Raw genomic sequence first — 22107 nt, 5'->3', positions numbered from 1 at the left:
TATTGCATTACATTCATACACTACAATTTGTTCAGCCATTCCCCAATTGATTCTTCAATTTCCATTTGTTTTGCCACCACAAAAAGAGCTGCTGTAAATATTTTTATAGCTGTCAGAAAGAGCTTTCCCTCTTTTATGATCTTTTTTCAGATTCAAATTTAGTAAGGGGTATTGCTAGATCAGAGGGTATGCCCAATTTGGTTGTCCTTTGGACATAATTCCAAATTCTATTCCAGAATATTTGGATCAATTCATATCTTCAACAACAGTGCATTAGCTTTCCAATTTTCCCATATACTCCCCAACATTTGTCATTTTCCTTTTCTGTTATATTATCCAATATGATAGATGGGAGGTGGTAACTCAGAGTTGTTTTAATTTGCATTTCTTTAATCAATAGTAATTTAGAGCATTTCTTCCTATCCCTAGATAACTTTGATTTCTTCATCTGAAAACAGCCTATTCATATCTTTTGACCATTTGTCAACTGGGAATGTCTTATATTTTTATACATTCTACTCAGTTCTCTACATATTTGAGAAATGATATATTTATCAGAGACACTTGCAAAAAAAAAGATTGTTTTCCAGCTTTCTGTTTTCCTTCTAATCTTGATTGCACTAGTTTTGTTTGTGTAAAAACTTTTTAATTTAAAATAATCAAAATTATCTATTTTACATTTTGTGATGCCTTCTATGTTTTATTTCTTCCTAAATTCTTCCCTACTCTATAGATCTGGCAAGCAAACTATACCTTGCTCTCCTAATTTGCTTACAATATCACCCTTTATGTCTAAATCCTGTGCTCATTTTGACTTTATCTTGGTGTATGGTGAAAGATGTTGGTCTATACTTAATTTATGACATTATTTTCCAGTTTTCCCAGAAGTTTTTGTCAAATAATGACTTCTTATCCCATGGTTTATCAAATACATTACTAAGGTCACTACTATGTCTTGTGTACCGAATCTATTCCACTGACTCACCCATTTGGGGTTTGCTTGACAAAAATATTGCAAAAGTTTGCTCTTTCCTTCTCCAGCTCATTTTACAGATGAGGAAACTGAGGCAAACAAGGTTAAGGGACTAAGGTACCACAGCTAGTGTCTCAGACCAAAAAAGTCCAGTACTCCTGATTGCCGATCCAGCAGTCTATGCAATAGTTGCCTAGTTCCTGACCCTCAAGTCTAATGGGGAGAAATATGCAAATAACAATATAAGCAAGATAAATTCTGGATAAATTAGAGGTAATCTAATGACATCAAATGGCAATTAGAGGTAATCTAATGCCATCAAATAGTAAACTACTTCAATATCTTTGTCAAGGAAAACCCATGGACAATTTCCATTAGGGCATTACTGGGAATTAGTGAATCCATGGTGGTTCCTATTTATTAAGCAGAAGATCCAAGATCAGGTCTCCTGAAAGGAGTGAAAACATTTGGAGGGACGGAGGGACAGTGGATAGTTGGCAAGGTCAGGTCTATGAGGAAATGAAGAGTCAGGCACAACTGAACATTAACAAAAATATTACATAGATTTTTTTTTATATTTGCAAAGCCCTTTACAAAATATTAGTTCATTTTATCTTCACAACAACCCTGAAAGGTAGGGGCTATTATTATCATCATTTTATAGAAGAAGAAACTGAAGAAGGTAAATGTTAAGTTACTTATCCAGGATCACATAGCTAATAAATGTCTGAGGTCAATGTTGAACTTAGGTCCAATCTGACTCCAATTTGACTCCAGTCTTATTTGACTCCAATTCCAATACTCTATACTATATCACCTAGGGTGGGGGATAGGAGGACAGAACAGACTTTTTGTAGAAAGTGAGACTTTAGTTGAGCAGCCTCAGCTTACAAGAAGTTAGGCAGCACAGTAAGGGAGAATTAGTTCCCTGGTAGAGACTTTTCCCTTTTCATTTAAGGAATTTTCTCTCTTTAAAATGCAAGAAGCCATAACTGCCCAGAGGCAACCTATTATGCAGTTAAATGTACTGGGCTTGGAGTCGGTAAAACCAGGGTTGAAATCTTTCCTTAGACAGAATTGCTAGTAGAGTGACCCTCAACAAGTCTGTTAACCTTTGTGTGCCCCAGTTAACTTCATAGGACTTACTAAAATCAGGCGTTATTACTTTATATTTATAAAATTGTTCTTTTAATATTTTGATTATTTTTTCAATATAATTGGTTTCATGTGTTATAATAATAATATAGATGTATAATTTATATATGTAATTATATGGATTTTAGAAACATTCTTCTGACAGGGAATCAAAAACCTTCACCAGATTACCCAAGAGAGCCATAACATTAAAAAAAAAAAAAAAACCCAAAGATTAAAAAAAAAAACCTGCATTAAATCATTAAAGTTTATGGCAATTTGATCTTTATGGTGGAGCTAAGTTCCCACTGATTAAATCCCAGATCCTCTGGGTATCCCTAAAGTCTAGGGCACAGTAAGTACTTATCAGTCATTTGGGCATTACTGTGAATTAGTGAATCCATGATGGTTCCCGTTTATTAAACAGACCAAGATCAGGTCTTCTGGTAGGTTTTTCCTGCCATGGAGAAGAATGGGAAGGTAGTCAGCAAGGTCAAGTTAAGATTTGACATCCTTCTGAAAAAGAATAAGAAGAGACATCCTTCCTGGACCCCAGGGAATAGGGAGGAAAGATAAAGGAGGTTTTGGATCACACATTTTTTTCTGCTCTTTATGAAACACTAATCCCAATTTGATATATTATAAAGAAAAACTTGCCCTAAAAGTGATTGGCTACAAGTCAAAAGGAAAGTGGGAACAGACGAAGAGACAGAAGTCTGCTGGGATTTTGCCCAAGTACCTTTAATTCTGCCCTGAAAATGTCTTTTAGGTACTAAGAGATGGCTCTCTCTCTCCTTCTAGGACTCCTCTTTCATTTCCTCTTCTCTCATCTCCTTACTTTTTCTAGGGACTGAAGGGACGTCATTTTCCCAAATCCTCCCCTTAAAAAATTTTTTTTCCTAGTTTCATTTGGGGCTTGCACAGCTGTAACCTCTGTTTGTCTTCTGCCTTCTGGAAGGAGAGCAGAAGCAGGTCCCCAGATGTCTCTCCTCTGAAAGTCCCCAGTGGGGCAACCAGCCTGAGCAGTCTCACACCTTCCTCATTTGCTCTTCCATTTCCTCTTTGGCTTTCAGCTCATCACTTCAAGGATAAGTGTTTTTCCTCAGCAATGTGCCAAATCAGAAAGGGTGCTTTGTCAGGACTCGGATGCTATTCACTTCTCTTCCCCTACTCCCATATCTAGACAGTCGATAACACATGAAAGATGAATTTAGTTCAGATCCTGCTTCAGATAGTTCCTAGCTGAGGGATGCTGTACTTGATTAGGTCCATTTGAGAATCATTAGAATAGAGATGATAATTAAGTCCACAGAATCTGATGAGAACACCCAATGAAATAGGATAGAAGAAGGCACTAATCTATCCCAGGCTCAGATTTCTCATATTTAAAATTAAGATTATAATAGCATCTATCTCCTAGGGCTATTGTAAGAATCATAAGAGATAATATATGAACAGTGCTTTGTAAACCTTTAAGCACTGTGTAAATGTCAGCTAATATTATTGTGGTCTAGGAAGGAAAGCATTTTCATATCTACTTTCTGAAAGATATTGAGTAGTGGTAGCTGAGGAGAGACCTTCTCTTTTCAGAATCTTTTCCAACAATACCTGAATGTGTATCTGTAGTGATGTGATTTTAGGTTTTAGATGCTAGGGTACAATTATGTGATGCATTCGCAATGGCCATTCTCTTTGGCAAAAGGTAGATTTATTTAGGAGAAGAGGTTAAAGACAAAATGAAGGGATATAATAGACATCAAGAATGGTGGTTTAGAGTGGGAGAGCTTATAGTTAGTAAGAAAAGGGGTTTTAACAATTAATGATGGAAAAGACAAGTTCCTTAGTGGACTCACAATTTACTAGGAGAAAGAGAACATCCCATGAGGTTTGAGTGTGCCCTTAGCTGGCAGGCTAAATCGCAAAAGAGATTTAGTGCCCTAAAAGAGTTAATTAGCTAAGAAGAAGAAAGACACCATAAGGAAGGGAGGTTGAGAGGAAAGATACTATATGGTATGGGGCAGGAAAAAGACATCGTATGATAGAAAGCAAAGATGGCATGAGCCATGGACAAATGTACAGGGGGAATTCAACCTCAGGAGTTTGACAGAAAATATTTCTCACTGGACATAGCAAGGTGAAGTCACCCACAACCTCCACAGAGACTGGGATCACAAAGCTAAGCTGATCCCCATCAGTGCCCCTTTCCACCTGCCTCAAGGAGCAATTCCATCAGTGCTCCATCCCTCTCTGCCAATCACATCCAGTTACTGAGGACCTCATCACTAGCACTAATGATAAGCCTCATTATCCCTGACCCTATTTCTCCCTAACCTCTCAGCTTTCCCAGGCAATAGCACCTGATTTCAGTCAACCTTGAGTGCCGGACCCAAAAGTATTGGGAAAGGATAAGTAAGGGATGCTACTACCTAACTTCCTAATTGCCTTCTCTTTTCACCATTCTATTTTCTGTTTGTCCACCATCCATCATTCTGTATCATGTTATCTGTCCATTATTTTTTCTGCTCTCCCCAACTCTATCACAGGATCCAGACTCTCCTTCAGGCTGGCTTATTCCACCCCAATTCCCAACCCCTTCTCACAACTTCCCTCTGCTTCTCTTTCCTCCTATAGATATGGGGAGTTTTGAAGAGGGTGAGAAGCACCAGAGTGTCTCCCATGGAGAGGCAGCTGTCATCAAAGCTCCTCGAATCTCCAGCTTCCCCCAGCCACAGGTCACCTGGTTCCGGGATGGCCGGAAGATTCCACCCAGCAGCAGAATGTAAGTAGAGTTGTCCTCATGGGGCAGGTCAAGTTGGCTGGAGGCATTCAGACCACATTATGATCAGACACAGACCAGACATCTGGAAGAAACAATAGGGCAGCCCTCTCAGGGAAACTTCTTCTGTCTTTATTGACTTTAGGAAGAGAGGGGACACATGTTGGGTTATTGGTGAGTCTTGGAGAGGTCAAAGACAAGTTATAGAGAGAAATGAGTTGCCCTAGAATAAGGCTATGAAGGAGGGAGACTACATTTTACCCAATGTGGGGGATTTCAGGGACTATTCCTAACTTCTGAAAGGGATCTCCCTTTCAGAAGAAAGACAGAGACAGAAACAAAGTCACAGAGTCAGAAACACAGAGAGATCCCCAAACCAACCTTTTATTCATTCTTTCATCCAGCCTCATTTGTGAACTACAGATATCTAACTTGTTAGGGTCAAAAATTGTGAAAAGTCCTGGGAATACAAATGGAAAAGGAAAAAAAACAAAAAACAACAAAAAACAGTCCCTATTCTCTTGGAGCTTGTGTGGTAATTGATGGAGAAAAGACCTATATGGGTGTAGTAGTGTTTTAGTTTGGGAAGTCACTGAGAAGATAAGGGCCAGAAAGGAAGGGCAAGTCTTTTCTAGTAACTATAGAAGTATTGATTTGACTAGGAGTTCTGAAGCTGGGATGATTGGGGGTGAGTAGTATTTATATGGATACAGAAGACGCCCCCCCCTCAAAAAAAGAAAGGAAACTGATATAGAATATGAGACATGGCCCATAGTTGGGGCTACCCAGATATCTCCGTGAAAACACCAAACAGGGAAGGGGAGAAGCATGTATATATCACCTACTATGTGTCAGGCACCATGCTAAGCACTTTTTGCAAACATCTCTTTAATCCTCAAAATAATCCTGCAATCCCCACTTTACAGTTGAGAAAATTGAGGGAGGAAAGGGAGAAGATTTAGATGACTTGTCCGAAGTTACAAAGCTAGTAATTATCTGAAGTTAGATCTGAATTCAGATCTTCCTGATTCCAGAGCCAGCACTTTATCCACTGAGCCCCAGGCTGCTTCTGGGATCTGACAGGTCCCCAGGTTCCAGAACATTTTAGTCCCCTAGCAAGGTGCAGTGACATTATTTTGCCTTGAAGGGTGAATGGGAAGGAAATGGCATGTATGGGATGAGAATGAGTCTAAAGGATCTCCGAGTACCAGAGCTAAGAGAGTTAACTCCCCCAAGAGGGTAGGGTAGCAGAGCCAAAGTTTAAATTCTCTTGGGGAGGAGAAACACATGCATAGGAAATAACACACAGAATAATTTCAGGAGGACGATATTTTGGTTAGTTAATATGCATTTGTTAAGCACCTATTGTGTACTAGGACTGTGTTAAGCACTGGAGATGAGCCCCCCAAAAAAGACAAAAGAAAGTCCTGGTCCCTGAGAAACTTATGGTCTAATGGAAGAGACAGCATGTAAACACCTTATGCCAAAGCAGTAGCAGTATCAGAGAAGGGGCTTTATTCAAGAGATGTTGGAAAGGTTAAATTAACAGATGTTAGCAACAGATTGGCTATGGAAGGGTGGGAGTGAGCCATAATCAGAAGTCAATGATGGCACCAGATTGTGAGTCTGGGGGACTGGGAGCATAGTGGTGCCCTCAGTTGTAGTAGGGAAGTTTGGAAAGGAGGTGGGCTTGGGATGAAGCATAATGAGTTCAGTTTTACACATGTTGAGTTTAAGAAGTCTACTAGACATCCAGTTTGAGATATCTGAAAAGCAGTTGGAAATATGAGACTGAAAGTCAGCAGAGTGTTTAGAGCTTGATTAGGTCCATTTGAGAATCATCATTATAGAGATGATAATTATATCTGTGGAATCTGATGAGATCACCTAATGAAATGGTATAGAGGGAGAAGAGGGCCCAAGAAGAGTCCTGTGGGATACCAACAGTTAGTGGGCATGAGTAGAGTAGGAAGAAATTGGGGGAAATGGGTATACTGAAATCCTAGAGAGAAGTATCAAAAAGAGGGTTAATGATAGTCAAATGCTGCAAATATGTTAAGAAGAACGACGATTTCTCCAAGACCATTGAATTATTAACAACTTTAAAGAGAGCAGTTTCAGTGGAATGATGATGTGGGAAGTTGAGTTGTAAGGGGTTAAGAAGAAAGTAAGAGGAGAAAAAAAATGGAGTTATCTATTGTAATGGTCTTTTCTAGGCATTTAGCTATAAAAGACAAGAAAGATGTGGGACAATAACATGGATGGAAGAATCAAGTGAGAGTGTTTTGAGAATGGGATATGTTTATAAGCAGGTAAAAAAACAGAGAAAAATCAAAGATAAGAGAAATAATAGAGGGGGCAATCTGCTGGAAGAGATGGGATAGAATAGGATTGAATGTACAGGTAGAAAGGTTGGCCTTAGGAAGAAGTAGGGCCACCTCATCATATGAGACAATGATGAAGCAGGAGACAGTGGCAAAGGGCATCTGAGTGATTTTTGAGATAAGGAGGAAACAAAAGAGAGCTCTCAGCAAATGGCTTCAAGTTTCCATAAAATATAAGGCAAAGTTCTCACTGAAAGGGTGGCGGGTAAGGGAGCCATGGGAGGCTTTGAGGAAGGATGAAACGATTTGGAAGATTCACTATAGGAAGTGAAATGATGAGCTAATTAGAAAGGAATAAAAGAATTGCCTGCAGCAGTTAGGATTCTGTTGACATTATGTAACATAAATCTGTAGTGGACCCAATAAAAACAATTTTTTTCTCTACCTACATTCAGCAGCAATTGCATAGCAGCAAAGGCAGTAGATGATGGGAGTGATCTTGGGCTGAGGTGTGACAGGAAAAAATCAGCAATCTAAAAAGGGAGCCAGAGAGAAAGAAAAAAGGACAGAATAAAATTGAACTGGCTCACCAAGGAAACAAATGAGAAAAGAAGTAGGGTTTGGTTTGTGAAAGGGTGATGATCTAAAATGCGAGATGTTGGGATTGGAAATCATAACATGAACCAAAAAAACCACGATTTGGTCAGAGAAGACTTAGGGTGAGGAAGACTGATCAGATAAGGAAATGTCAGAGTTCTCCATTTGTGTGTGATAGCAAGATCAAGTATATAACAATCTTTGCACGTGATTGAAGTAGGATAGAAAAGTAAGTAACCGTAAATGAGTAGGTTGATGAATTGGGAAATTAGATTGAGAGAGTACAGCATCAGTGGGTATATTGAAGTTCCCTAGAATGAAGGCAAGAGTTGGGGAAGAGAAGAAGATGGGGAGTCAGTCACTGAATTCATTGAGGAAGGGGCAAGTATCCTAGAAGTATATAAACAACTCCAACAGGATTTTGAGTCTTCTAGTGTTGGGGGGGACAACTGCCACCAGAATTTTGATTGGGTAGTAGATATGGATAATATGAATCTCAAAGGAGGAAAGTTTAATGAATAATGGAGACAAAGAGAGTCCATGAAAGAGGTAATGCAGAGGAAGGAGTATTCCCTCCTCGACCAGTGATCTCAAATGGGATGGAAGGGGATGGAAAATGAATGAGTGAAAATGAAGCGAGTGCTGGAAAAGTAAGTCGAGGGTATGGTAGGCTACCTGTAAGAAGTAGCATTTGAACTGAGCCTTAAAGGAAGTTAGGGATTCTGTGAGACAGAAGTGAGGAGGGGAATGCTTTCCAGGCACAGGAGGAACAGTCTGTCAAAGTCATGGAAATAGGAGATTGAGTGTTGTGTACAAAGAACAACAAGTTGGCCAGTTTGCCTGGAACACAGAGTGCATGAAGGAAAGCAGAATACAATAAACCTGAAAAAATAGCTGAATCCAGGTTGTAAAGGACTTTAAAAGCCAAACAGAAAAGCTTATGTGTTTATCCTAGAGGCAAAAGGAAACCGCTAGTGCTTCTTGAATAGGTGAGTGCCATGGTCAAACTTGTCTGTGCTTTAGGAATATCAATTTAGCAGCTGGGTGGAAAATGGATTGAAGAGAGGAGACTGGAGGCAGAGGAACTAATTAGGATACTCTTGGCAATAGCCCAGATGAGAGGGAATGGGGCCTGAACCAAGGCTGTGCTAGTAGAGAAAAAGGGACAGATGAATGTAAGAGACATTATGAAGGGAATATCTCTATGAACTGGAGTTGTTACTATGGATATGGAACAGTTAGTCAGGCCTGCTGGATCTCCAAGGGTCTAGGAAGATCCACTGGGGAAAAATAAAGAGACCCTGCCAGACCAAGAGAAGGGAAACCCGCAACAAAGGGGTATGCTGGCAAGGAGGGGAAGTAAGAGCAGGCAAGCTTGGATGTGTGAGTTTATGGCTTACACTCATGTATGTGTTGGCACATGTGTGTTTTGGCTGTGCGAGGGGAGGTGTGGCAGGGAGGAACCAGGGCTGGCTTTGGTGGGTAGGTTAAATCAAAACACAGGCCCTTTCATCACAAACAAGGACCCTCTGTGCAGTCCCTGGGTTGGGTTTGGCAGTTGGACTCCTGGGTAACTGAACATTGGAAACAACACCCAACACCTCTAAAAAGGACTGTGAGCAAAGAAATTACTTCATTTACCCATGTAAGAAACTCCCTGAAACCTTCCCTCCCAGCATGGACAGTATTATAGCATCTCTAAGTTGAAAGAGATGTCAGAGGTTATCATATTCAACTGAGACTCCATCATTAGAGTATAAACTTATTTGTTAAAAAAAAAATCTTACAAAGAAGCATGTTGGAAAATTATAAGCAATCTCAGAAAGCAGAGAGAAGCAGTGGGAAATAAAAGCAACTTAAAGAGATCTTTGTGAGAGCTCCAAAGTCATCGTAGGGGCATTTAGGGATGAACATGGAAGGAGGACAACAAATAGAAGAAAAATCAAAAAGATTTGCAAAAATCTTTGCCACAAATTACCTTCTCCATAGAAAACAGTGGAATCACCACACTTGCATCCAAATAAGACTCCTCAAGATACTTATAAAGAAGGTAAAAATGACTCTCAAGAGAAAGACAGGAAGAGCAGTAAGTTAGAACCAATTCTATATAGAGAAGATCCATCCTAGAAGCAAAGGTCAATTAATATACAAAATTTCTGAGAAAGGGAAAGATACCAAAGACATTGGGGGGGGGGGGAATCTCAGATCTTATTAATACCAAAAAGGCAATAAAATAAAAATCAATAACTCCTGCCCATATGCCTTTCCCCCCTATATAAAATCTTTATAAATCATGCACATACAAATCAAAGTCATCCTCAATGAGGATATTAGTAGGAAATGGGTAGGGTTTTGGAAGTGATACTTAACAAAGAACCATTTAAGTGAAAGTCTTAATGCATCTATAAGTTCCTATGATGCTTATTGTTTGATGTTCTCCTCACTTGATAATATTTTATTTTTTTCCAGTTACATGTAAAGATAGTTTTCAGCATTCGTTATCCTAAATTCCAAATTTTTCTCCCTCGCTTCCTTATTCCCCTTCATCCTCCCCAAGACAGCAACGTTTATTGTTTGATGATGAGCATTTGATTCTGAAGAACAGAATGCTTTACAATGTTATTTGCAAGATGTTTTCCATCTATACATCAAGATCATTCAAGATTCCTTGGAAGATATAAAAACAGAAATAACCTTGTCAATGACCCTCTGAACATAGATATCACATGAAACATTAAACAGGGAGATGAAAATTCACCAAAGACATTTGCCAGTGTGATGGAGGAGACATATCACAGAGTCCAAATTACATAGGGATTCCCTGAGGATGATAAGTTTCCAAATCCTCCTGTTGGTGACTGATATTATGCCGACTACATCAAGGCTTGGAACACTGAAGGGCCTCCTGGAAGATATCTGTAATCACTCAAAGGATTCTGGCTTGACCATCTACACAGCAAAGACCAAGTAGATGGAGCATATCATACTGCCCAGATTTCAACATGCATTTGGATAGACATCCTAAAAAGCTTTCCAACAGTGTGAATATTTGGGACAGACAATAAAGACAGAGTTGAATGGGAATGGAGCAGGCTGGGTTGCATTTGAGAAACTGGGAAGTTCCTTTATTGAGTCCACATACTCCATGAAAAACATTTTACCAGTATTTCTGTATGGAAGTGGGACATGGAAAACAGCTGTCTCTGAAGAACTAAAACAAAAAGTGAAGTTTATTAAGCAAGGAATTGTGTATTTTTTTTCAGAATATGACTACACATATAACCAATATCAAATTGCTTACCTTCTCAATGACTGGGGAAGGGAGGAAGAAATTTAAAACTCAACATTTTAAAAAATACAATATTAAAAATTGTTTTTACATGTAATTGGAGAAAAAAGAAAATATTAAAAAGAAAAAATAAGAAATGATATGGTCACACCTAAACTTTTAGAAAACTCTTGCTGCCCTTATGGGTGCAAGTAAGTGGTGCAATGCATAGAGTACCAGACTTGGAGTCAGGAAGACTCATCTTCCTAAGTTCAAATCCAGCCTCAGACACTTACTAATCATGTGACCCTAGGCAAGTCACTTAGCCCTGTTTGTCTCAGTTTCCTTGTCCATAAGATGAGCTGGAGAAGGAAATGTCAGCCCCCTTTACTATCTTTGTCAAGAAAATTACAAATGAGATCACAAAGAGTTGAACATGACTGAAATGATTCAACACCAGCAAATGAAGGATGGACCAGAATGGGAAAAGGTGGGAGTGTTAAGTCAGCTAAATAAGAGGCTGTTGTATTGATCGAGGCAAGAAGTTGGGGGATGGGATGGCCTAAGATGGTGACTGAGTGAGTGGTGATAAGGTGATGTGATGGAGATAAAATCACAAGATTTGGCAAGTGTTGGATGTGTGAGAAAAGCGAAAATGAGTAATCAAAGAAGACACTCAACTTATAAACCTGGGTGAATGGAAGAATGATAATACCCTCAAAAGTAATAAGGAAGTTTTATAGAGGGATGAGATTTGGAGTAAAGGAGTAAAGTTTGTATTTTGGATATTTTGAGTATGAGATGTCTACAAGACATTCATTTTGAAATGCCCAATATACAGTTTTATGATGTAGGCTGCAGCTAAGGATACAGTGTATTTCATAAGCATTATTTCATTTGATCCTTGGGACCTTTGGGAGGCAAGCAATGAAAGAAAAATGCTGGATTCCAGGTCAGAGGATGTGGGTTCAATTTCCAGTTCTTCCTATGTGGCCCTGAGCAAGTTTTTCACCTCTCTGATCCTCAGTTTCTTTATCTGTAAAATTATGGAAGGTTGATCAGATGAATCTAAACTACCTACACTCTAAATCTGTGGTCCTGTGATTGTTATTCCCATTTTACAGATGAGAAAACTGAAGCCCACAGAGATGAATTTGCCTTGCCCAAGATCACAGAGATGGGCTCAGGACTCAAAACTAAGTCATCTAATTATAGTTTTTCTCTTCCACATCACCCAAGACTGCTAGTGCACAGTTTAGCAGGGGTACTAATTCTGTTCTCCTATACCACTATTTAACTTTTTTTTTATATTTTTTCTCTTCTACATCACCCAAGACTGCTAGTGAACAATTAATATGGATACTAATTCTGTTCTTCAATACCATTAACTTTTTTTATAATTTTTCTCTTCCACATCACCCAAGACTGCTAGTGCACAGTTAGCATGGATACTAATTCTGTTACAATGTTACCCTGCAATGGGTAGTTTTTCCTCTATAAATAGGAAACACCACAATTCCATCATCTCTTCATTCCCTGCATCTTCATTCCCATCATCCTGTTCTCATTTACCAATCTGCTCTTAGGTAATTTTAATTCACAGCACCATTCTCCCCCATGATTTTGGCATTCAGATACTCTTTTTCCCTCCTTCATGCTGAATATATGAGAAAACCATTCCAATGGTTTTATCTTAACAATTACAGCAGATTAATATTCATAGCTGAGTAGACAGGACCCCTGGAAGCAAATTCTTTGGCATCTGTATGCAGGGGATACATATCCAATGAATGCTATCAGCCTCAGAGAGCTGGAGGGGAGGAGGAAAGAAGGGTTGAAGAAGAGTTCTCTATCTATGGGCTATACCACTGCTGGGATCTAAACAGCGATTATTAATACCTTATCCATCCCTTAGCTGTGTGTTGAGAGAAAGAAGGCAAGAAGAGTAACAATAAGAAAAATGTACAGGCCATTGGGGAGCACTCAATCTGACTTACTCAGTTCTCTAATTAAATTATCAAGTGTCCCCAGGCATAGAACATCCTGAGTTCAGAAGAAGGGTATAGTCACAGAAAAGGGGATTAGAAGGTGGGAACTTGGCCATTCAGAACTAACCCAGCAGGATAATATGATGGAGCTGGTTAGAATAGGAGTCCATAGCTCCAGGCTATGAAATCTAGCCCTAAGTCAGGAAGGAAGGAAACATGTTTTAAGTATCTATTAGACTTCCTTATCTATTACAGTGCCAAATATTATTTATTTACAAATATTATCTCATTTGATCCTCACAACAACTCTAGGAAATAGATAAAAATTATTATTCTCATTTTATAGTTGGGGAAATTGAGTCAGACAGAATTGAAGTGACTTGCCTAGTTTTACACAGCTAATAAGTTTCTCAGTCTAGACTTGAACTAGGATCTCTGGCTCTAGGTCCCAGCAGTATTCTGGGACTGAACTATCCAGCTGCCTCTCAAATCTTAAATCATGGTCTCTGCCTATCCCTTAGGAGTTTCTATGTTTAGAACTCTAACCACTTTGTTCTAAAACTTTTATCCCTGGGATTAAATTGTCTAGAAGTTCATTGCAAATCTTGGGTACCATTATGTACATTTTAGAGAGTAAAACATAAGAGTACATTAAAATGATCTCCTGTTAACTTTAGTCAAGTGCTAGTGTGTTTTCCCTTGGGATGTTCCCACACATATAAGGCAAATAGAGTGGCCAGAACAAAAATTTGGAGTCAGAAAAAGGGGGGCAATAATTAGAGAAAGAACTATGGAGCCAGGAAGACCTGAATGCAAATCTTCTCTTCCAGGCCCATGGGCAAATCAACCTCTCTCAGCTTTAGTTCCCACATCTATAAACGAGATTAATAATAACATCCATCTTAAGGGGCTGTCGTAAAGATCAAGTGAGATAATGTATCATAAAAGTACTTTGTAAATCTTAAAGGGCTATACAAATGTTAGCTCTTATTATCTTATCTTTAGCCATCAAGAGAAATCACTAGGGAAAATGGAATCTTTCTAGTAAGGTAGAAATCATCGTCTGGTTCTCTCAGCCTCCTTGCTTCTGCTAGCACTAAGATTTTCAGAGCAGATGGATGGGACATTGGAACTATTGCTTTGACATTTTTGTTTTTGTTTTTATTAGAAGACTACTGCTCTAAAGAGATAGCTATGTCCTTAAATTAGCTGAATTTTGGCATGAGAGTGTTAAAGAGACTCTCTTTGGTATTCATAACCCCAGCACTCAGCATACTGCCTTGTACATAGTAGTGTTATTTAAATGTTTGATCAATACACAATATATTTTTTAATGTTAAAAAAATCTGAAGGCAAGTGGGTTAACTGACTTATTCAGGGTCCCACAGTTAATAAGTGTCTAAGGCAAGATGTGAACTCAAGTCCTCCTGAGTCCAAAGCTAGTACTCCATCCACTGCACCACCTAGCTGTCCCTAAATTAAAGTTATTATACACTGGGAGTCTTCAGAAGTAGATCTGAAAAATATAGGTGCATGCTGTGTAGAAATGGAAATAGTAGTTTGCCAAGTAATTGAGTACAGCCATTAACTAGTCATGCGATCTTGGACCTCCATTTCCTCTTCTGTTGGAATGGATGAGGTCAGTGTTCTGTTTTAACTCTGACATTCCAAGGGGGTATACAGGAGCTTAGAAATTTAGTAAAGTTCCCAAGCCTCAGTTGAGGAGAGAACCCCGAATGGAAATACAAATAGATGAAAGAAGGTAGAACCTAGGTGATAGGGCAGGAGATGAGTAGAAGTCTGAATTTCTTTAAGCCAGGACCCAAAAAGTACCAACTTTACAGAAAACTTGTTTCAAAGCCAGCATGACTTCAACCAGAAACCATAAAGGTTTACCTTGAATCTAAACAGATAAAGAAACTTTGGACCAGAAAGTTAAGAGAGATAAAATAGCAAAGAATGTTAGAGAAGGGACCTTCAGGATCAGCTAGATAGTCTAACTCTCTTGCTATGACCTTCCTTTAAGTTTCAGCTAAACTCCTAGCTTGTATAGGAAGCCTTTTAATTCTAGTGCCTGTTCTTTTTTAATTATTTCCCAATTATTCTGAATATAACTCACTTGGTATTTATTATGTTTCTATGCTGTCTCCTCCATTAGGAGCAGGAGCCATATTTTGCCTCTTTTGTTATCCTCTGTGTTAACACAGTGCCTAGGACATAGTAGACATTAATAAATGCTCATTGATTGATTTTATAAAGGTAACCAGGTAACTCAGTGGATAGAGTACCAGGAGTGGAATCAGGTAAATCAAATCTTGATGCATGACTCTGGACAAATCATTTAAAGCCTGCTTCAGTCTCCTCATTTTTAAACAGAGATAGTAATAGTACCTCTTACTTTGCAGTATTGTTGTGAGGATAAAATTAGATAATACTTGAAAAGTGTTTTGCAATTCTTAAAGCACTATATAAGTGCCAGCTGTTATTATTGTTGTGATTTGAAGAACAGAGAGGGGAAATGGGTTGCCAACCTCTTCTTATTTTTGTTGTTTAGCCATTTTCAGTCATATCTGATTTTTCATGACCCTGCTTGGGGTTTTCTTGACAAAGTGGTTTGCCATTTCTCCAGCTTATTTTACAGAAGGTGGAACTGAGGCAAACAGGCTTAAGGAACTAGCCTACAATCACAGAACTATAAAGGATCTGAAGCTAGATTTGAATGCAGGAAGATGAGTCTTCCCGATTCCAAGCCCATTCCCCAATCTGCAGACCATCTACCTGCCCCAGAAGTCACATAGCTATTTAGTGGACTGCAGGAAATACAACCCAGATCTTACACCATCCAGTGCTTCATTCTTTCCCTGATGACTTATTCCCTCTGTAGCTCCACCCAGGTTTGCTTGAAAGAAAGAATAGAGAAAAAGAAGCTTTATAGACAAGCCTGAGGATAAAGATGCAGTGTTACTTTTAAATTTGAGCCAATAATTGTAGCCAGAGCAGGACAACTGAATAAGGACATTGAAATCTGCATGACCTGAGCTAGTTATGAATTTAAATAATATTTATCCTAGAAGCTCCTCACTTTATTCTCGAGGTCATTTACATACCAAAAGGTGTGTGTACTCTTGTGTATGTATTGCATGTAATACTCCTGCACACAGGATGGGGCAAAGGGATGCTGAGAGGAAAGGAGGTAGGGAAGGATTCACAGAATCACAAATTTAAAGCTAATTGGAAGTTCATGTTTTTCTTACACTACTTTTTTTGATCCTACAATAACCCTGTGGGATAGGTATTATTATTCTCACTTTACAGGTAAAGGAACTGAGGCTTAAAAAGGCAGCCTAGCATTGTAGATTAGAGTACCACTAGGTCTCAGAAAGATCTGGTTCTAATCCTGCTTCCAAAACATTCCAATACATTCTTGCTGCATGACCCTAAATGAGAAGCTAAATTTCTCTGAACGTTGATTTCTTCATTTGTAGGGGGTGAGGTGAGGGAAAAAAATTGGCCAAACCCTAGATTTCATAGGAAGAGAGAGATTGGAGTTAAGTGACTTCTTACACAGCTAGTCTGATATCACATTGCACTTAGGTACTGCTGACTGCAGGACTGGTGGTCTATCCTCTGCACCACTGAGCTGCCCTAAATACAGGTGTTCTTCAATCTTTAACCACTATGGCCATCTTGCCTCTCATTTATAAAATGAGGATAATACTTACACCTGTATCACAGAGTTGTTCTGTCAATCAATGAGAGTTTAAGTATCCATTATATCCCGATACTAGACTAAGTACTAAGCAAACAGAAAGAGCTAAAATATGGTCCTTGCACTCAAGGAACTCACAATTTAATAGGGGACATGACTAGCAAACAAATACATACAAAACAAGCTCTACATGAGATAAGTAGCAAATAAGAGGGAAGGCTCTGGAATTAAAAGGTGTTTGGAAAAGCTTTCTGAAAAAAGATGGGATTTTTGTTGAGATTTTTGTTAGGACTTGAAGGGAAGTCAAGGGGTAGAACTAAGGAAGGAGAGCATTTCAGGTATGGGAACCACCCAGAGAAAATGCTGAACCAAAAGATAGAGAACCTTGGAACAGATTTGTAGGGATGGAGGGAATTTAAGATGTAAGAAGACTGTAAAGGTTAAAGGGCTTTGAATGCCAAACAGAAGGTTTTATATTTGATCTTTAGGTAATAGGGAGGCATTGGAGGATTTGGGGGGGGGGGGGGTAAAGGAGGAGTGATGATCAGACCTATGCTACAAAAAATCCCTTTGGCAACTGAAGGAAGGGAGGACTGGAGTGGGAAGAGACTTACTTGTGGCCAGAACAACCAGCAGGTTACTGCAGTAGCTGAGACATGAAGTGAAGATGATGAATGGTGGGCAGGGTCAGAGGAGAAAAGGAAATATATTCAGATGTAGCAAAGGTAACATCTGCAGGGCTTGGCAGCAGATTGCAAAGGGGTAAGAGTGAGGAGTTGAGGATTGTACCTACCCATATCCCATCCTATGGACTGGAAGGATGATGATGCCTTTGATAGTAAGAGGGAAGTTAGGAATAGCAGAGAGTTTAGGGGAAAAGATAATAAGTTGAGTTTTGGAGATGTTGAGTTTAGGATGTCTACTAGACCCCCAGTTTAAGATGTTTGAAGGGCAGTTGGAGATGTGACATTAGAGATGAGCAGGTCAGGTAGATTTGAGAATTATCAGAGATGGTAAATAAATAAATGAAATCATAGAGAGAGAGGAAAGAAGAGGTTCTAGGACTAGGACTAAGCTCTGTAGTAAACCTTTGGTTAGTGGGTATGACCTGGATGAAGATCCAGCAGAAGAATCTCTGGAGAACCAGTCAGGTAAGAAGAGAATCAGGAGAAAGTGATCTCTCAAAAACCTAAAAGAGAAAAACGTATCAGAGAAACAGTCGATGGTCATATATTGCACAGAGGTCAAGAAGGATGAGAATGAGAAAAAGGTCACTAGAGTTTCCATCTGAGATCATTGGTAACTTTGGAGAAAGCAATTTTATTGAAATGATAAGTTCAGAAGATATGTGACAGGGAGTTAAGAAGAGAATGAGAAGAAAAAAAAGGGGAGTTCACAGTATAGATGGCCTTTTCAACAAGTTTAGCCACAAAGGGCAGGAAAAATAGGATGATAGTTATTGGGGATGGAATGATCCCTGCCTACTAGCCTACAAACATGCTCATGTTTTCCCCATTTTCAAAAAACTCTCACTTGATCCTTCCATCCCCAATAACTATCATCCTCTCTCTTCTGCCCTTTATGGCTAAGCTCCTTGAAAAGGCCATCTACAATAAGTGCCTCTATTTTTTCTCTTCTCGTTCTCTTCTTAACCCCTTATAACATATCTTCTGACTCATCATTTCACTAAAATTGCTTTCTCTAAAGTGGTACATTTATGGGTAATAGCAAGATCTGTTGTTCTGATGTTTAAATGAGGTAATAAATAAAGCCCTTATAAGTCATTTCATTCAGTCCAGTTCAGCGAATTCAAATTCAACACCTACTATGTGTTTGTGATAAGTGCAAGGGTTATCAACAAAAATGCCAAACTGTTCCTGTCTCCCAGGTATTTTCATTCTCCTTAAGACTCTTGCACCAAAATTTAAACTAAATTAAAAATACAGTGCCAGGAAGTGTGCTGTGTTCTAGGGATACAAATGTAATCCAAGTAAAGCAGTCCCTGCCTTCAAGTGACTTCCATTTTAATAATGATGTGTTTAAGGTATTATATAAATGTGAGCTATTATCATTACTAATCCCACTCCCTAATTTTATAGATGCAGACACTGAAGTCCATAGATACTTGAGTGACCTGTCCAAGATTACATAGCCAGTAAACATTAAAGCCAGATTACAAACTCTATTCCTCTGACTCTAATATCTGGCACTCTTTCCACAACACCAACCCCTCTTGGCTTTTAATACAAGAAAGATTTCTTCTTATTAACCTTTGAATAAAACTGGCACTCTAAAACCAGAGACAGAGGTACAGAGTTTTGGAAATAATACCAGTAATAATTGCCAGTTTTTATACAGACAAATCCCTTTATTACTGTTATTTCATTTGATTATCCAACAACAATAGGAGATGTCATTATTATTCAGTTTATTTTCAGTCATGTCCAATTCTGTGACCCCATTTGGGGTTTTCTTGACAAAGATATTGGAGCGGTTTGTCGTTTCCTTGACCAGTTCATTTTATAGATGAAGAAACTGAGGCAAACAGTGTTTAAAAAGTCTTGCCCACAACTAGGAGTGTCTGAAGCCAGATTTGAACTCTAGGCCTGGAGTTGTATCCACAGCATCATATAGCTGTCCCATGGAACAAGCCACCCTGGAAGATGAATGCTATTATTATCCCATTTTACAGATGAGAAAACTGAGACCATTAGAGTATAAGCTTTTTAAGAGCAAAACCTGTCTTTTGCCTGATGAACATTTAATATATACTAACTAACTGATTCACTGAGGGCAAATTAAGTAATTTGCCCAGCTACTGAGGGAAAGGGGCAAACTGGAAACTCAGGTCTTCCTGATATAAAGAACAGCACTTTGTTCATTGCCAATATATAGCACCACAATTTGTCATGCCTCTGTGTAGGACTACCTCCCACCTCTCTAACTCCCCCTTCACAGATTAAGGGAGAAACAGAGAGGGAACTCTTCAGGAAGGAAGGAGAGGAAGCACCGGGGATGAGCATCCTCTGCAATTCCCTGGAGCTCGATTGATGGCACGAGAACTGACATATAAAAGACCAACAGAAAAAAATAAATAAAAAATAAAAACCCAGCCCTGGTGAAAATATAAACAAAAGAGACATTTGTGAAGCAGTTCCTTTGAGAGACTCCTTTTAAAACTCTGTAACATTCACCTTATGGGAAAATCTGAAAAGGATTCAACCGGATTTGTCCTTGTTAAACTAACATTAAGGATGTTTAACAGCTGTCTCTTGCACATCACATTAAAATTTGGAGCTAGACTTGACAAACTAATGGTTTTGTTTGTCAATGGGGAAATGAATAAAAGAAGGAAAACAAAAAAGGAGGGAAATTGTGGGTGGCCAGATTTTTAAGAGATTTAATGAGGCTTAATAAGTTCCCACCTAGGATTTATACTCTCTCTTAAGTCTGGTTCTAGAGTCTCCAGTGTGGTCCCAAGGGGGAAAAAATTCAGATACCCTCTCATATACCTGTACATCCTTGGGGGGGGGAGGGGAAGGGATGTCTCTACATGGAAAAAGGCAGCTTAGTTTTTTGAGGGGAGAGTGGGAATTTTTTGCTTGTTTTTGCATAGAGATAAGTGACTTGCAGAGGGTCACACAGTAGGAAGTGTTAAGTGTCTGTGACCACATTTGAACTCGGGTCCTTTTGACTTGAGGGTTGGTGCTCTATCCACTGCATCTTCTAGCTGCCCAGATTTGATTTTTAAAACCATTTTGGAGGGGGAAACTGAGGCATAGCTATTGGAGTTATTAATTCTTGGCAGAAGGAAACGTGGATTGAATCAGAAAGTATATTTGGCTAATAATCCCCTATGCTTGGAGCTTTCATCTAAATTGTCATCATTAATATCTACTGCAGCCTTGAGGGCAGGGAATATATCTTCATCCTGTTTTCCCTAGACCGTTACATGGTACCTTTTATATATAGTAATAAATATATAACAAATATTCGTTGAATTTAATTGAATTAAACTATCAACTACATGATGTTATCCAAATAGATAAGTTCATGCAGCAGATAGTTCAGCACTCATTTAGCATGTGAACTCATATTATGTATAGGGACATGTCTGGTCCCAGATGATTTTCCTGTTCTCTTAGAAATAATATCCTCTAGAAGGATGAGGAACCTCGCAGTACAGCAGTTTTTGAAAAGTATATGAGGAAGCATTAATTCACAGCATGAGATTTCCCCTTCTTCCCCCCACCAGTGTTTTTCAAAAGCTCCTATCCCAAAAATTACCTCATCCTGGGAATCCATGCATAACCTTCTGGAGATAGCATTCCATAGAGAATGTGAAATTAATGGTCAAACATAAACCAATCCCTCTCTCTCCTCCACCATATACACATACACACATCTAATCTTGATTCTGACATCTGGGGACCTTGAAGAGGATGTGAATTTTTCCACAGGCAAAAGGGGACCATGACAAGAAAAAGAATTGGGGGGTCTTTGGTATCAGTTATAGTAGAGGCTGGGGCTCAGAAATAAGGTGAAATTAAGTAGATGGGGAGATACAGCCCTGCCAAGGTTAAGGAATCCCTAGACACAGATAGATAAAGAATAGTTAGATATCTTTGCCCCTTGATTTTCTTGACTCAAAAATAAGGATTATATTCTTCATCCTGCCTTCCTTCACAGGGTTATAAGGATCAGAAAAGATAATGTCTGTGTAAATGAATTGAAAATGTTAATGTTCAATATCGATGTAAGGCATTATTAGTTTAGCTTTATGCCCTCTTATCATTTCCCATTTCTCATCAGCACACACACACACACACACACACTCTCTCTCTCTCTCCTCCTTCAATCTTCCTTACGCAGTAAGTCCCCAGAATTCTCCCCTTCCCCAGCCCAATACTGCTTCAGAGGGAGGCTTGGGGGTGACCCTGACTGAATCTCTCAATCAGTTCTCTGTCCTCCTCAGAGCCATCACGCTGGATAACACCCTAGTCATTCTGTCAACTGTGGCTCCTGACGCGGGCCGGTACTACGTGCAGGCCGTTAATGACAAGAACGGGGATAACAAGACCAGCCAGCCCATCACTCTCACCGTGGAAAGTAAGCACAAGGCCTGGGGACTGAAAAAGGAGTGGGCCATTCAATCTTCAGCAGAGGAGCCGGGGAGGGGGACTTAACCGGGAGAAACACAGAGAAGTATATTCATCTGCTTGAGGGTGTAGAGGGGAGGCAGGAAGAGTCCTACCTCCAACAAGAGGGGATGGGGAAGACAATTTGCCAAAGAGACTGTCAAGAGGCTGAGCCCTTGATGTGGGCTCCCTTGACAAGT

The 22107-nt window shown here is 39.3% G+C and overlaps 1 protein-coding gene across 2 annotated transcripts in view; it reads left to right on the top strand.

The window, feature by feature from the left end:
* Positions 1 to 22107, top strand: part of SDK2 (sidekick cell adhesion molecule 2) — a 436057-nt gene that overhangs the window by 266630 nt on the left and 147320 nt on the right. For both annotated transcript variants that reach the window (XM_031965742.1, XM_023502570.2), the window contains exons 4-5: positions 4739 to 4886; positions 21745 to 21878. In XM_031965742.1, coding sequence (XP_031821602.1) covers positions 4739 to 4886; positions 21745 to 21878 — 282 coding nt within the window. The remainder of the gene's footprint in view (positions 1 to 4738; positions 4887 to 21744; positions 21879 to 22107) is intronic.

This window comes from Sarcophilus harrisii, chromosome 4, assembly GCF_902635505.1.
Source record: "Sarcophilus harrisii chromosome 4, mSarHar1.11, whole genome shotgun sequence".
NCBI classification, from domain to species: domain Eukaryota; kingdom Metazoa; phylum Chordata; class Mammalia; order Dasyuromorphia; family Dasyuridae; genus Sarcophilus; species Sarcophilus harrisii.
This window is presented reverse-complemented; position numbering and strand designations above follow the sequence as displayed.